The sequence below is a fragment of the Pangasianodon hypophthalmus genome, chromosome 8 (assembly GCF_027358585.1).
Source record: "Pangasianodon hypophthalmus isolate fPanHyp1 chromosome 8, fPanHyp1.pri, whole genome shotgun sequence".
In the NCBI taxonomy this organism is placed as follows: Eukaryota; Metazoa; Chordata; class Actinopteri; order Siluriformes; family Pangasiidae; genus Pangasianodon; species Pangasianodon hypophthalmus.
This window is the reverse complement of record NC_069717.1, coordinates 7,751,257-7,764,410: the sequence shown is the minus strand read 5'-3', so window position 1 is coordinate 7,764,410 and position 13,154 is coordinate 7,751,257. Positions and strand designations below refer to the sequence as shown.

At 37.2% G+C, this 13,154-nt stretch overlaps 1 protein-coding gene across 1 annotated transcript; it reads left to right on the top strand.

Moving 5' to 3' along the window:
* Window positions 1-689: 689 nt before the first annotated feature.
* On the top strand, window positions 690-12,892 carry LOC113538912 (solute carrier family 26 member 6-like). The gene is made up of 17 exons (XM_053235897.1): window positions 690-992; window positions 1,637-1,747; window positions 2,578-2,753; window positions 3,830-3,994; window positions 4,301-4,453; window positions 6,310-6,392; window positions 6,581-6,728; window positions 6,841-6,954; window positions 7,299-7,376; window positions 8,238-8,333; window positions 8,794-8,900; window positions 8,989-9,058; window positions 9,566-9,658; window positions 10,635-10,727; window positions 10,806-10,970; window positions 11,080-11,134; window positions 12,451-12,892. The coding sequence occupies exons 1-17, from the start codon at window positions 785-787 to the stop codon at window positions 12,627-12,629; spliced, it is 2,094 nt and encodes a 697-aa protein (XP_053091872.1). The 5' UTR covers window positions 690-784; the 3' UTR covers window positions 12,630-12,892.
* Window positions 12,893-13,154: the final 262 nt, after the last annotated feature.

Below are 13,154 nucleotides of genomic sequence, written 5' to 3'. Positions count from 1 at the left end.
AATTGTCATGTACACAGTTATACAGGGTACTACACATAGTGAAATGCGGTTGACACTGAGTCTGTGCAAGTAAGCATAGAGTGTAATAAGAATAATAGAATATAATAAAATATATATAAGAATCATAAAGAAAGAAAATGCAATGAAGAATGTTAAAATTGAGTATAAGAAAATAGAGAAATTTTATAGTGAAGGAGAGTAAGGAGTTGAATAACCTGCAATGTGCAAACTGTAGTGGTGTTCAATTAAATTTAGGAAATCGTAATGCTGCAGTATACAAAGACATTCAAGACAATTGTGTGTTTCCAATTTTGTGGCAACAGTTTGGAGAAGACCTTCATATGAGTGTTATGGCCACATATCCCCATACTTTGCCCATATAGTGGATGTGTGCAGGTAGCAGGTAGCGGGCTTACAGTCTAATGTGTAGGTGCACTAAAATGACTGAAAGGGTAAAAGCACCTCCTGAGCCTTTCAGTGTAGGCCATGTGGCAGCAGAGGCATTCTGGATTTGAAGCATTTGAAGGTGTTGAAGTCTTGGGTGGAGCAGTTGCCATACCAGGTAGTGAAAGATTCAAGTATTCAATAACACAGTGGTATAGATGGCATTAACAAAATTTTTGTTTTTACTTTATTTTTGTTTTTACTTTATTTCAATAAGTGCAATAAATGCACTATATTTTATTAATACAGAAATGATGAACACATTTGGATAAATCAGTTTAAAGCATCGAATGCATCATAGTCTTGAATTAAAAACTGTCCTTCTTGAATCCCACCTAATATGTGGCTTAATGTGTGTATGGGAATGAAAATCATCCCACTTAAGTCTCACTTCAGTCTCTGTGCCAGGTGTTCTCGTTCTCATGTGAAGAGGTATATTCTGTCGTGTATTCCCCTGCTGTCATGGCTGCCAGATTACCCCCTCAAACAAAACGCTGTAGGAGACGTCGTCTCAGGAATCAGCATGGGCGTCCTGCACCTGCCACAAGGTTACATACACACGCATACACGTCTGAGTTACTGACACTTCTTCACTGTGCATCTAAGACATAAATTAATTTAAAGGAATAAGTAGGAATAAGTTAAGTAGAAATAATTTAAATTACACAATTTTCTATTTTTAAAAATCTGATATTTTATTGTTTGGTTTTACTATGGAGCTACAACGTAATCTCATGTTGCTAACAACTACACCCAAAGCGTTTTTCATATTTATCTGCTTCGAAATACTTCTTAAGTAATGTCACAGAGACTTCACAATGTGGTTTGTATAGAAATGAGCAAAAATTCACTGTTAGGTTCACAGTGCAACATTATGGGGGTAGCCACTTTAGACCACCAGTATAATTTATGATCATACATTGTGTAACATTGTTCCCACAGCATGACAGTGTTGTTTAAGGCAAGTATATAAAGATTTATGCATGTGTTTATGGAAAGATTTTAGGTGAGAAAGATGTACAGTATGATCTACATTAGCATTGTAGCTCCAGTCTAACTAAAGAAGAAATCACTGAATAGCAAACATTTTGGTTGATTGATTACATTTATGGTAAACTATTTCTTTATGGCAACTAATCACATTCAGATAACACAGGCGTGTGGGTGTGTGTGTGTGTGTGTGTGTGAACAGGTCTGGCATATGCAATGCTAGCTGCTGTCCCACCTGTGTTTGGCCTCTACTCATGTTTCTACCCAATGTTCATCTACTTCATCTTTGGGACTTCAAGGCATATTTCATCAGGTAAGTGCACACACACACACACACACACACAAACAACAGAGCCGAGGAAGACAGACTGTTTGGTATAAATCATAAGTGGGTTGGCTGTGGAAGGCTAATAGGACATAATGTAACTTTATACTGTTATCATGTACTGTGCAGTGAAGAAGTATCTTAAGTACCTCATTGATCTGATAGTGGCAACCACACTGGTAGACTGGTGGCCTGCACTGTGTTGTCCAAATTTGTTCACAATAAACACTGCATTGTTACACAAGGGCTGTAACAATTTTGCTTGTTACTGAAGATAAGATTAAATTACTAAGGTCCTATCAAATCTAGAAGCAGACATCATCCTGTTCAGATGTTGGGTGGAGGTTTGAAAATGACTAATGTCCATTTTTATATGTAGTTATAACAGTTGGATTAACTGTTTAGTAAGCTACTAAATATATCTGTGACAAAATAACTACATATGTAAATGATAATAATGAAACAAAAACAACAGTTGCATTATTTGATATCTAACATTGTGAATGCTCACAACTGCTCGCTATTGAACTTTCACCAGCTCTTACACAAGCTACCATCCCTGGAAATGTGTGGGTATGCAAGGGGAATGTAGTGAGACATTAGAGACAGATGCCAAATCAAGACAAATTAACAAATTTTGTGTTCTTTATTAACACAATTACTTTAGCTGTGGCTTTTGTATAGAAAGTTTTGTATTGAAAATATCATTTGTTTGTGATTTATTTTGGTAACATAGGCTATTACTGCTACTGCCCCTTGCCACTGCTCCATTACCTCCATTACTTTACGGTATAAATCATAAACAATCTTTGTCATAGGTACGTACGCAGTGATAAGTGTGATGATCGGTGGTGTGACAGCACGCATTGCTCCAGATTCAAATTTCATGATCTTGAGCAACGTCTCCAACGTCAGTATTGTAGACACTGTGGCCCGTGACAACGAGAGGGTCAAGATTGCTGCAGCTGTTACCTTTCTAGCTGGCATTATTCAGGTTTGTCCTATCTGTGTGTGTATGTGCACAGTAAATATTTTGGCTACTTATTTAAGTCATAGATCTTTTTATTACTGAAATTTCCACTCAGAATACATTTATTATTAAATGGGTCATTAGATTTAGGTTGATATGCTACATGACATGACAGGCTACATGTTTGTGGGTTAGTGTGGTTTAGATTAAACCCATTGACTTCGAGCAAACCAGTCAAACAGTAATAACTATAAACAGCTAATAAATATAATAACTTAATAATAAATATAATTTGATAATGGTGAGTTGTGATTTTGACCATGGTGACACTTTTTAAAATATCACTCTTTTTATCACTTTTTTTATAATCCCCTCTCTCAATCTTTGCAATATCTTTTAACAGCAATCATAAACACACTGTATGCAATTAACTTTGCCTTTGTTTTTGGAAATGTATGAGATTTAATTCTGATTATTTGCTTTAAAACGAGATCTTGGAGGCTGCGGAGTATTTTAAAACTAGCCTAATTTGGTGATCCTATTATTAGCCAAACCAATGGAACATTGGCTTATATCTGTCAAATAGCAACATTTTCTTTAAATTTTGGGGCAGTCAAAATAGATAATAGATAATTGGTATTTCAAATTTAAATTGTATGGGATTGTGAATAAGGACCTTATGAATATTATATACTGTTTATATTAGCTAGTTTTCCTGTCCTCAGCAATTGTAGCTAGCATTGTGTTTACTTAAATAGCTAAATATTCAACAAGAAGAAAAAATGTTCTCTTTCATTATTATATATCAATATTTCATTATTTCATTGGATAGCAGTGAAATAAGCTTTAGGCTATATCACTAATGTTGCAGAATGTTGATGCTCAAGTTAGTTAATGTTTCACAGATGCTAGCACAAAAATTTAGAATAATCCTATTTATTAACCCTAGTATAAATATATTTCCTATTGAAAGTAAATATGAGAGTTCTCAAGATCTCTCTGTGTTCCACACCAGTTACTAACTCATTATGTATTTTAGCTGTTAACACTCTGTGTGTGTGTGTGTGTGTGTGTGTGTGTGTGTGTGTGTGTGTGTGTAGTTGCTTTTAGGTCTGGTGAATTTTGGGTTTGTTGTGACGTATCTTTCTGAGCCGCTGGTTAGTGGCTACACTACAGGAACAGCCATTCATGCCGTTGTAGCCCAGTTCAGACACACATTTGGGATCCACCCTAAACACTACACTGGACCCCTCTCTCTTATATATGTGCGTATCAGCACACACACACACACACACACACACACACACATTTAGACATGCTCACCCAGAGTGGGTGATTAATGTAAACTTTGATCTGTTAAAAGCTTTGAATTCAGCATCACGGGGGTAAAGCAAAGGGTCGTCAATGTTTCAGGCAAATTGCAATTCAGTTCAATGACAGCAGATTTAAAATGACAAACTGATCCTTTCACATAACTTTAACATAATTCCTTTAATATAAAATAATCCATAAGATGATTTCTTATTGATTCCTGCTTCTTTTTGTCTCTCTTACTGTCTGTCTCTCCTCAGACGGTGTTGGATGTGTTTTCTTTGTTGGGTGAGACAAATGTCACGACTCTGGTTGTGAGCCTCGTAGCCATCTCGGGTCTGGTCGTTGCTAGGGAAGTGAATGCCTGTCTGGCAAGCAGACTTCCTATTCCTGTACCTGTTCAGTTTTTTGCTGTGAGTGCCTTCACACATGTGCATCTCCCAAACATATTCACTCTCACAGTCAATTATAATATTAGTGGGTAATATCGCCACGTTACAGCTCCAGTGTCTCCGGTTCGATCCTGAGCTCACGTTATACTGTCTGTCCACATGGGTTTCCTCTGGGGTCATTGGTTTTCTTCCCACCTCCTAAAATCATGCTTGTAGGTAGATTGGTGACTCTAAATTTCCCCTCAGTGTGAATGTGTGTGCATGGGGCCCTGCAATGGACTGGCATCCCATTCAGGCTGTATTGACCCTTCATGGCCAGTGTTCACAGCACAGACTCCAGATCCACCACGACTGACCAGAATAAAGTAGTTGCTGATTGAGTGGATTCATTAATTACTTAATATAATGTAATTCTATAAAACAATACCAATATCAGAGTTCTGAGCATTGTCCAGTACCTAGTACTGAATTGATACTGATGTCCTCATGATAATCAAGCATGGTCTCTGCAAACAGTTTTTTAAATGTCACAGATAATTTGTCCTGTGTTCACGAACATGATCAGTGTTGTGTCACTGATTACCACACTCATTCACTTCATAAAATGTCAACAAAAGAAGATATAAAATATGTAAAATCTGATCGGACACCAATGCAGCATTTCAGCCAAACTTCAACCCTGATATCAATACTCAGTATCAGATTGGTGCATCTGTAATTCTTAATATGGAACCCTTTAACACCACCGAACAAATTTTTTATTAAATCATACATACACAAGCACACACCTATTTTTTGTGCTTAAGAGTGTTATCTTAGTTCATTTCGGTTATTCATTTATCTTGTATGATGATACATTTACTCTTATGATCTATATTCAAATATTTCCACTCAGTCTTGGGCACCACTTGCTCTGTACTTCCTGCTATGTGCTCACTAGACTTAGATTATAATTAGTGAAGTCCTAGGGCCAACTGCTCTAAATGCACCAATGCGTGTGCTGTGTGTGCTGTAAACAGAGTTGTTCTGAATTCATATTTGTGCTTAATAAACCTTTTTTCACAATGTGTTACAAATGCTGAAGCGTAATTAATAGTGTCTCAAAACTTCCAGTGGAATAGTGAACAATGGCAGCAAGTACAGCTTGTAATCACAAATAATTCAAGCCAACACCAGGACATGAGCTTTCACTAATTTTCCACTGATGTGCTTGTGAGAAAGAAATAGCTGTGCTATTTGTCAAGATAAAGTAAGCATTTCAAGGTTTTAAGAGGCAGCATGTACATCTGTAGCCAGCATTTAAAAGAATCTGATTACTCGAAATCCACTGGCCATAGACGCCTAGAACTAGAGGTTATAACCTCTAGATTAGTATGGACAGATCAAACGTCTGTAGTCCACACTCTGAAAAGCTCCTGCTACAGACTGCAAACTGCAGCTGTTCCTTCTCCAGGTACAGTAAATGAGCTAACTACAGTGTACTGTATATACACATCCGTCCCCCACACACCACTGTAAATTTTTTGCAGGTTTTCCACTTTACTTCTGTTTACAGGAAGTATCTGTGCATATGTTCTGTAGCCTATATGTTTACATAATGCCTGTGCATGTGTGCAGCATTTTGAATGACATTTGGTACCAAGAGGGGTTGAGGTTTAGGCCTGTGTGGTCTTAATCTGGGCCTGGCGCTCACTTCAGTTTAATAAATTATGTATACATATTTATGATTAATATTGAAAATATTAGTTTCAAATCAGTTAAACTTTAATGTTCTAGCAATAAAATAAATAGATAAATGCCTTTTTATTCGATTTAAAGCCTCTGCGTATGTGTATGTGTGTGTTTGTGTGTGTGTGTGTGTGTGTGTGTGTGTGTAGCTTATTATAGGAACTATAGTGTCATGGCACTTTGATTTCAAGACGAAGTACAATGTGCATGTTGTAGGCCCAATGCCATCAGGGTGAGTCTTTATTTCTCTCTCTCTCTCTCTCCCTCTCTCTCTCATTGCATTGTATAAAAATTTCCAAAAACACTGAAAGTGTAAAGACCCTGTGGTGATAAATGTTGATAGTCATATGAATAAATAACAGTAAAAGAATGATTGAAAGTATTTCTCATCCTTTCCTATCTCTCCTTCTGGGTGTTAAGTCTGAGGGCCCCAGCAATGCCTGAATTCTCTAGAATGGGATCTGTGGTTGGTGATGCGTTTGCGATGGCTGTTGTTGGTTACGCGATCGTTATCTCCCTTGGCCGACTCTTTTCTTTCAGATTTGGCTACAAAATTGACAGAAATCAGGCAAGAGAGAGGCATAAATAAATTACCTGAATAAAATCACTGACTTCTGTGACATACCTTTAATGTCTGTTAAATGTCACTATGTAATTATTAATGTTTTTTCCTGCTATAGGAACTATTAGCTTTGGGGTTGTGCAACTTAATCGGTGGGATTTTCCAGTGCTTTGCCGTCAGCTGTGCCATATCTCGCAGTATGGTGCAGATTAGCACTGGAGGAAAGACTCAGGTGAGAATACTGCATGAATTATTACACAGTATAGAGTTAAGAAGGATAGTATAAAAAAAACAAGAAAAAAGCAGCAAAAAAAAAGTAGTGGCAAAGACCATTTCTTGTCTTGCCCATCTGTATCCAGAGAGTTTTTTTATATATATATATTTTTAGACATTGTAGGCATCGAGGATATCACTCACAGTCACATCAGTATGAAAGTGTTTGGTTGTGGTGAATTCTGGGAGTTTGTTGCAAGAGCGGATAACTTGAGACTCACTGGCTACCCTGTGAATGATCAAGACAACTGCAGAAGTGATACGTCCCTCTCTCTCTCTCTCTCTCTCTCTCAATTCATCCAGGTTGCAGGTGCTATCTCAGCTTTAGTGGTTCTTGTGTTCATGTTAAAGATCGGAAAACTTTTTGAAGACCTGCCAAAGGTACCCAGAATGTGAGCCAGTAAAAAGATGAAGTATCTGTGTGTGTGTGTGTGTGTGTGTGTAACATACACTATATGGTCAAAAGTTTGTGGACACCTGACCATCGCACCCATATGTGGGCGTTCCCCAAACTGTTGCCACAAAGTTTGAAGCACACAATTGTATGGGATGTCGTTGTATGCTGTAGCATTACAATTTACTGTCACTGGAACTAAGGGGTCTAGTCCAAATCCGTTTCAGCATGACAGTCCCCCTGTGCACAAAGTGAGGTCCATGAAGACATGGTTTGCCAAGCTTAGAGTGGAAGAAATGGAGTGGCCTGCACAGAACCCTGACCTCAATCCCACTGAACACCTTTGGGATGAGCAGGAATGCAGACTGCACCCCAGGCCTCCTCGCTCAACATCAGTGTCTGACTTCACTAATGCTCTTGTGGCTGAATGAACATAAATCCCCACAGCCACGCTCCAAAATCTAGTGAAAAGCCATTCCAGAAGAGTGGAAGTTATTATAACATATAAGGGGAACTACATCTGGAATGGGATGTTCAACAAGCACATATGAGTGTAATGGTCAGGTGTCCCAATACTTTTGTCCATATAGTGTACCTTTTCCAGCAAGATACCCCTGACAATGTAAAGTGCTTTTAATAAAGAAAGCTATGTGCTGTAAAACCATTTCTTTGTGTTTAGTGAGTTTAAGTTTAGGGTTAGATTTAGATTCTAACCCTAACATATAGGTAGTTACATACATACAATACATACATAAAATTATGTCCTAAAGTGTAACAAAAATAAACATTGTCATTTAATTGTTCTGTTGCAAGTATGATACACTTTTAATGTGTGTGTGTGTGTCTAGGCGGTATTATCTGCTGTTGTTTATATGAACGTGCATACCTTGTTGAGGCAGTTTGGAGAAATTCCATCACTCTGGAGGAAAGACCGAGTGGACACGGTGAGAGAAAGAGATAAATGTTTTGTCATTAACTTCATTTCATTTAACAAATCAGCTTAAAAAAACTAGATCTTGATCCCTGAGAAGACACGAGGAAGAAAACTTGAGAGAAACTCAAAGGGAGAGACCCATACGGAACCTGTCCTCTTCTGGGTGACAGCAGATAGTGAGATTCTAAATCATTACAGTATAAAGGTCAAGAAGAGTCAAGGAAAACAGTGCTTATGTAATATGTTGAAAGGATGTTCACTGTGTATTGTGATTAATTCCTTGGGATGTGCGCAGGACAGGGTTTATGATTATAGCAGCAGGTCTTAGGAAGTGCAAGACTGTTTTGTATCCAGATGAGATTAGCCAAGGCAGCAGGAAATGAGCAACCTATATAGAATTCTATTACTTTTCAGCATGTGGACAGAAACTCTACAAATACCACCTTGTTTACTGTGCTGTCTATCTACAGCTAGTTTGGGTGATGACATTCATTCTCACTATTCTGTTAAATCCTGATGTGGGTTTGGCTGCGTCCATCATCTTCTCCATGCTCACCGTTATATTAAGGACACAGCTGTGAGTGCGAATCTTCAGAATAATCTCCACATCAGTTAAACCTTAAACCAAACCATAACATTAACATATTTCATTCTCTCTGTTTCAGATCGAGGTATTCTCTCCTTGGTCGGATTCCTGGCACTGACATCTACAAACCCATAGAGGACTATAACCAGGTACAGAAAGGAGATATTTAGCACACTTCCAGGAGCATTGCTCCAAAACAACACTAGTTAGTGATATAGTTTCAATAAGTGTCCAAGAGCTTTGAAATTAAGTACCTTAAATTTAGCAGAGTATAGTGGAGGAAAGTGGTTACTTTTTTCCCCCACATTTAATCAACCCCCTGCCATTTTCTGACCGTCTTGTAATATGTTGATGTTCAATCTCAGGGATCTCCCTCCTCATATAAACTCAATTTAAACATATTCAATTTGAATATTTATACAACATATGCCAATTCTAATAATTGAACATTAAATATGAATATACAGTAAAACATAATAGTCTGTACAAGGTTAAAGGAGTTTACTTTTCTTTCAGTGCATTTTCCTGTTTTAGTGAAATATGCACAGTGTAATGCTCTCTGCACATCACCCCATTTGTTTGTGTGTGCTTGTGTGTGTGTGTGTGTGTGTGTGTGTGTGTGTGTGTGTGCGTGCATGTGTGTGTCTGTGTTGCAGCTTATACAGATTCCAGGTCTTGTGATTTTCCGGTGCTCTGCTACACTATACTTTGCAAATGCGGAGATATATATGGACCATCTCCTTGAAAAGGTGATCTCACACGCTTATACACCCATATACAGTCCAGCTATGGAATATTAATACCTACTTAAGGTAATTAATACGTACTTAAGGTAACTTGATTAAGGTAATATTAATACCTTAATTAAGGGATAGAACATGACAAAAATAATTATTAACTTGAGCTGTGATGCACCACCACGTACTTTCTGACATGAAGCAGCTACAGATTCATTATTACAGATTACACATTCATAAGATTTTTTAACAGGAATAACCACATTCCAAAACAGGGTAAAAAGTAAAAGAGTTAATACACATAAATCACAGTGCTTTCTGAGGTCAAGGTGCAAATCCAAAGAGCAAAACTCAATAATGCAAACACAGGAATAATAGCTTAGAATTTATGTAAACAAGTGCCATGGCTTCGCTTGAGGTGTACGTGACCATATACTTTAAATAGTTCATGAACAGGAAGTGAGTGAGAACAAAGGAAATGAATTGCACTGTAGATAAGTATTTTTACTTTATAATGGCATATACTGTATACATGTAATATACATATAATTTACCAGCTTAAAATGTGATATCATCAAAACACACACACACACTTTATCTCTCTCTCTCTCTCTCGCTGGCTTTTCTAACTCTGTTTTTAGAACCTCTAATATAAAAACTTGTATAAAAAAGCAATTTAGCAGGCCTCCTCACTCAACATCAGTGTCTGACTTCACTAATGCTCTTGTGGCTGAATGAACACAAATCCCCACAGCCATATATATATATATATATATAAAAACAGGGCATGTTCAATATACTGTAATGTTAATATAAATTTATATAATGTCAGGTATAAGAACAGTATAAAGTGTTTGAATGTGAAGTATTGCACAAAGCTGTACGAACTTTCCATGTTTTTTTATATTCTGTATATTTATTTATATTGCGATTTAATTTTTTAGCACTTTAAATCACGCAAAATTGAATATGGTGTCTGTGTGTGTAGAGTGGGGTAGATGAGCCTAAACTCCTCTCACTAAAGAAGAAGTTAGAGGCAAAAGGACTCAGAGGAGAGAGGAAAGAGACAACACAAGCAAAGGTAAGACTATAAACCACGGTCCTGTGTGTTGAAGTTGCATGTGTATGTCTGTGAGTCTGAATTCTCTGCTCTGTCCAGGGGGAGGCTCCAGAAATGTCAGACAAGGAAGAAAAATATGCAGTTGCAGTAGTTATGAGCCCAGAGCACGACCAGAGCCCTGACCCCACTATACCTAAGGCCATCATCCTCGATCTGAGTCCAGTGAACTTCCTCGATACAGTGGGAGTGAAAACGTTACGCAGTGTAAGAAACATAATATCCAGGCTCCCAACTATATTAGTGTTTAGAAATGGTGATACGAACAAATCATAGATAATTTAATGCACAATAATCTATCATCTCTCTTTTTTAGATCCAAAAGCAATTTGGGGATGCTGGAATTAAAGTGTTCTTATCAGGCTGTCAGCGTGAGTAATCTGCACTAAACTGTGTGTGTGTCTGTGTGTGTGTGTGTGTGTGTGTGTGTGTGTGTATGTCTGAGACATTGAATTCAAACAAGACATTGACAAAGTGATGGCCAGTCATTTATTTTATATTGTATGTTTGTTACATATAGCATCAATTTCAGCAATTTTTGAATTGAGTTTTTTTTTTTAATATTATGCAAATATTTATGATACAGTAATGAGACAAACATCCAAATGACCGACTCTAGTCAATACTTTGGACCACTCTTATGGCACAATGTCCTCCAAGTTCTCTACTCTCACCATTTTAGTTCCTCCCTGTGTTTCATTCCCATTCAGTAATGTTTGGTGTACAAACAGGGAAGAAATATAATTATGACAGTGGTTGCATCTCATTTTGGGTTTTAATATAATACTAAACTACAGTTTAAACAAATATAGCATGATGTAGAAATGTTACAGTACTATATTTTGGATACTACCTTTTCTTATCAGAACTTAAAAAATAAAAAGCTGGATAGGCCACACCCTTAAGGGACAAACCTGGAATGATATCAGCAACTTGTCATTGATTGGATTGTTCCTAAGGCTGTGTTTTCTGTTCTCCTATACATGCTCTAATCTTCGATACCCAGTAAGAGATACTTTAAGAGATCCAGTCTGAGATTCTCACTTTACTATTACTATTACAATGAATTAATTACGAATTACGAATTCAAGAAAATGGACAAGAACAAAAAAAATAAAAACCTTATACACAATAGTTCAACATTTCCACTTAAGCACGTAGAGAAAGTGCTTATCTTGCCTCTAAGTAGTTTCATAGGAACAAGGCAAACTTATATAAATTGTCCTAACTTATTATCTCAAACCTTATGAGACATTACAGGAAGAGGCTCATGCATGGACACCACCAAATACAAACTATGAAATAGAGATCATTTTGGGCCCAGGTTTCTGCAAAAAAAATTAGCACTTTTTATTTTTGAAAAATGATACATATATTTTAATCCAACTCAAATTATCAAAGAGTATCAAGAGCCATACTTTTATGCTCAAAACATCACTAATTTTTTGTGTTATCTATTTTTTGTATTAATTTTTGCTTGCTTTTATAAAGGGTGCCAATATTTCTGGGGGTTGACAGTAGATTTAACAGTCTAGTCTGGTTGAGGTGAAGTGTGTGAAAGCATGTAAAAGCACTGAGTGTTCTACACCTGCTGACTCTGGAGGAAAAGCTAATACCACATTACAGCAACTTCTCCATATCAATCTCTCTGTCTCTCTCTCTCTCTCTCTCTCTCTCTCTCTCTCAGGATGTGTTATTGACCATTTGGAGAAGGGGGATTTCTTTAATGACAAAGTCACTAAAACGATTCTCTTTTCCACTGTGCATGATGCTGTTCTTCACTGCCAAGGAGAAACACACAGGAGGTCAGACATCAACACACACCCTCTAATTAGAGTCATGGTAATGAGGAAATGCCACGTTTAGCCGGTTTTGCATGGGGAAATGCTTTGACAGCTACACTTACAACATCCTTGCACACACACTCAGATTGCACTTAATTAGAGCACTGGCAATGTGTAAATGCTACATTACTGCCGGCTTTCCATGGTAGCATTTAAATAAGCCTTGTGATGATTGCACACACCACATACGACCACACACATGCACACACATATTAGATCCATTATCACTGTTCCTGTACCAGAGCAATTATACGCCTGCACAGGCCAATGCCAAGAAAACACATGTTTTTTTTAAAAAAAAATCAATACAATTAGAGCGTACATGTTCCAGATTTAATGCAGTGAATATGTCCACACTATTTATTGGACTGATGTTCAAGTTACTCTAAATTCAACAACCGTGGAATGTGTTTTTATCATTGAAAAGTTACAGGGAAATTAATTTGAGTACTTTTTTGATGTGGGTATATTGGGGGGGAAAAGTGTTATGACATCATTTAATATAGCAGCCTATTATGTTTCAGCATACAAATGTAAGCCATGCAAA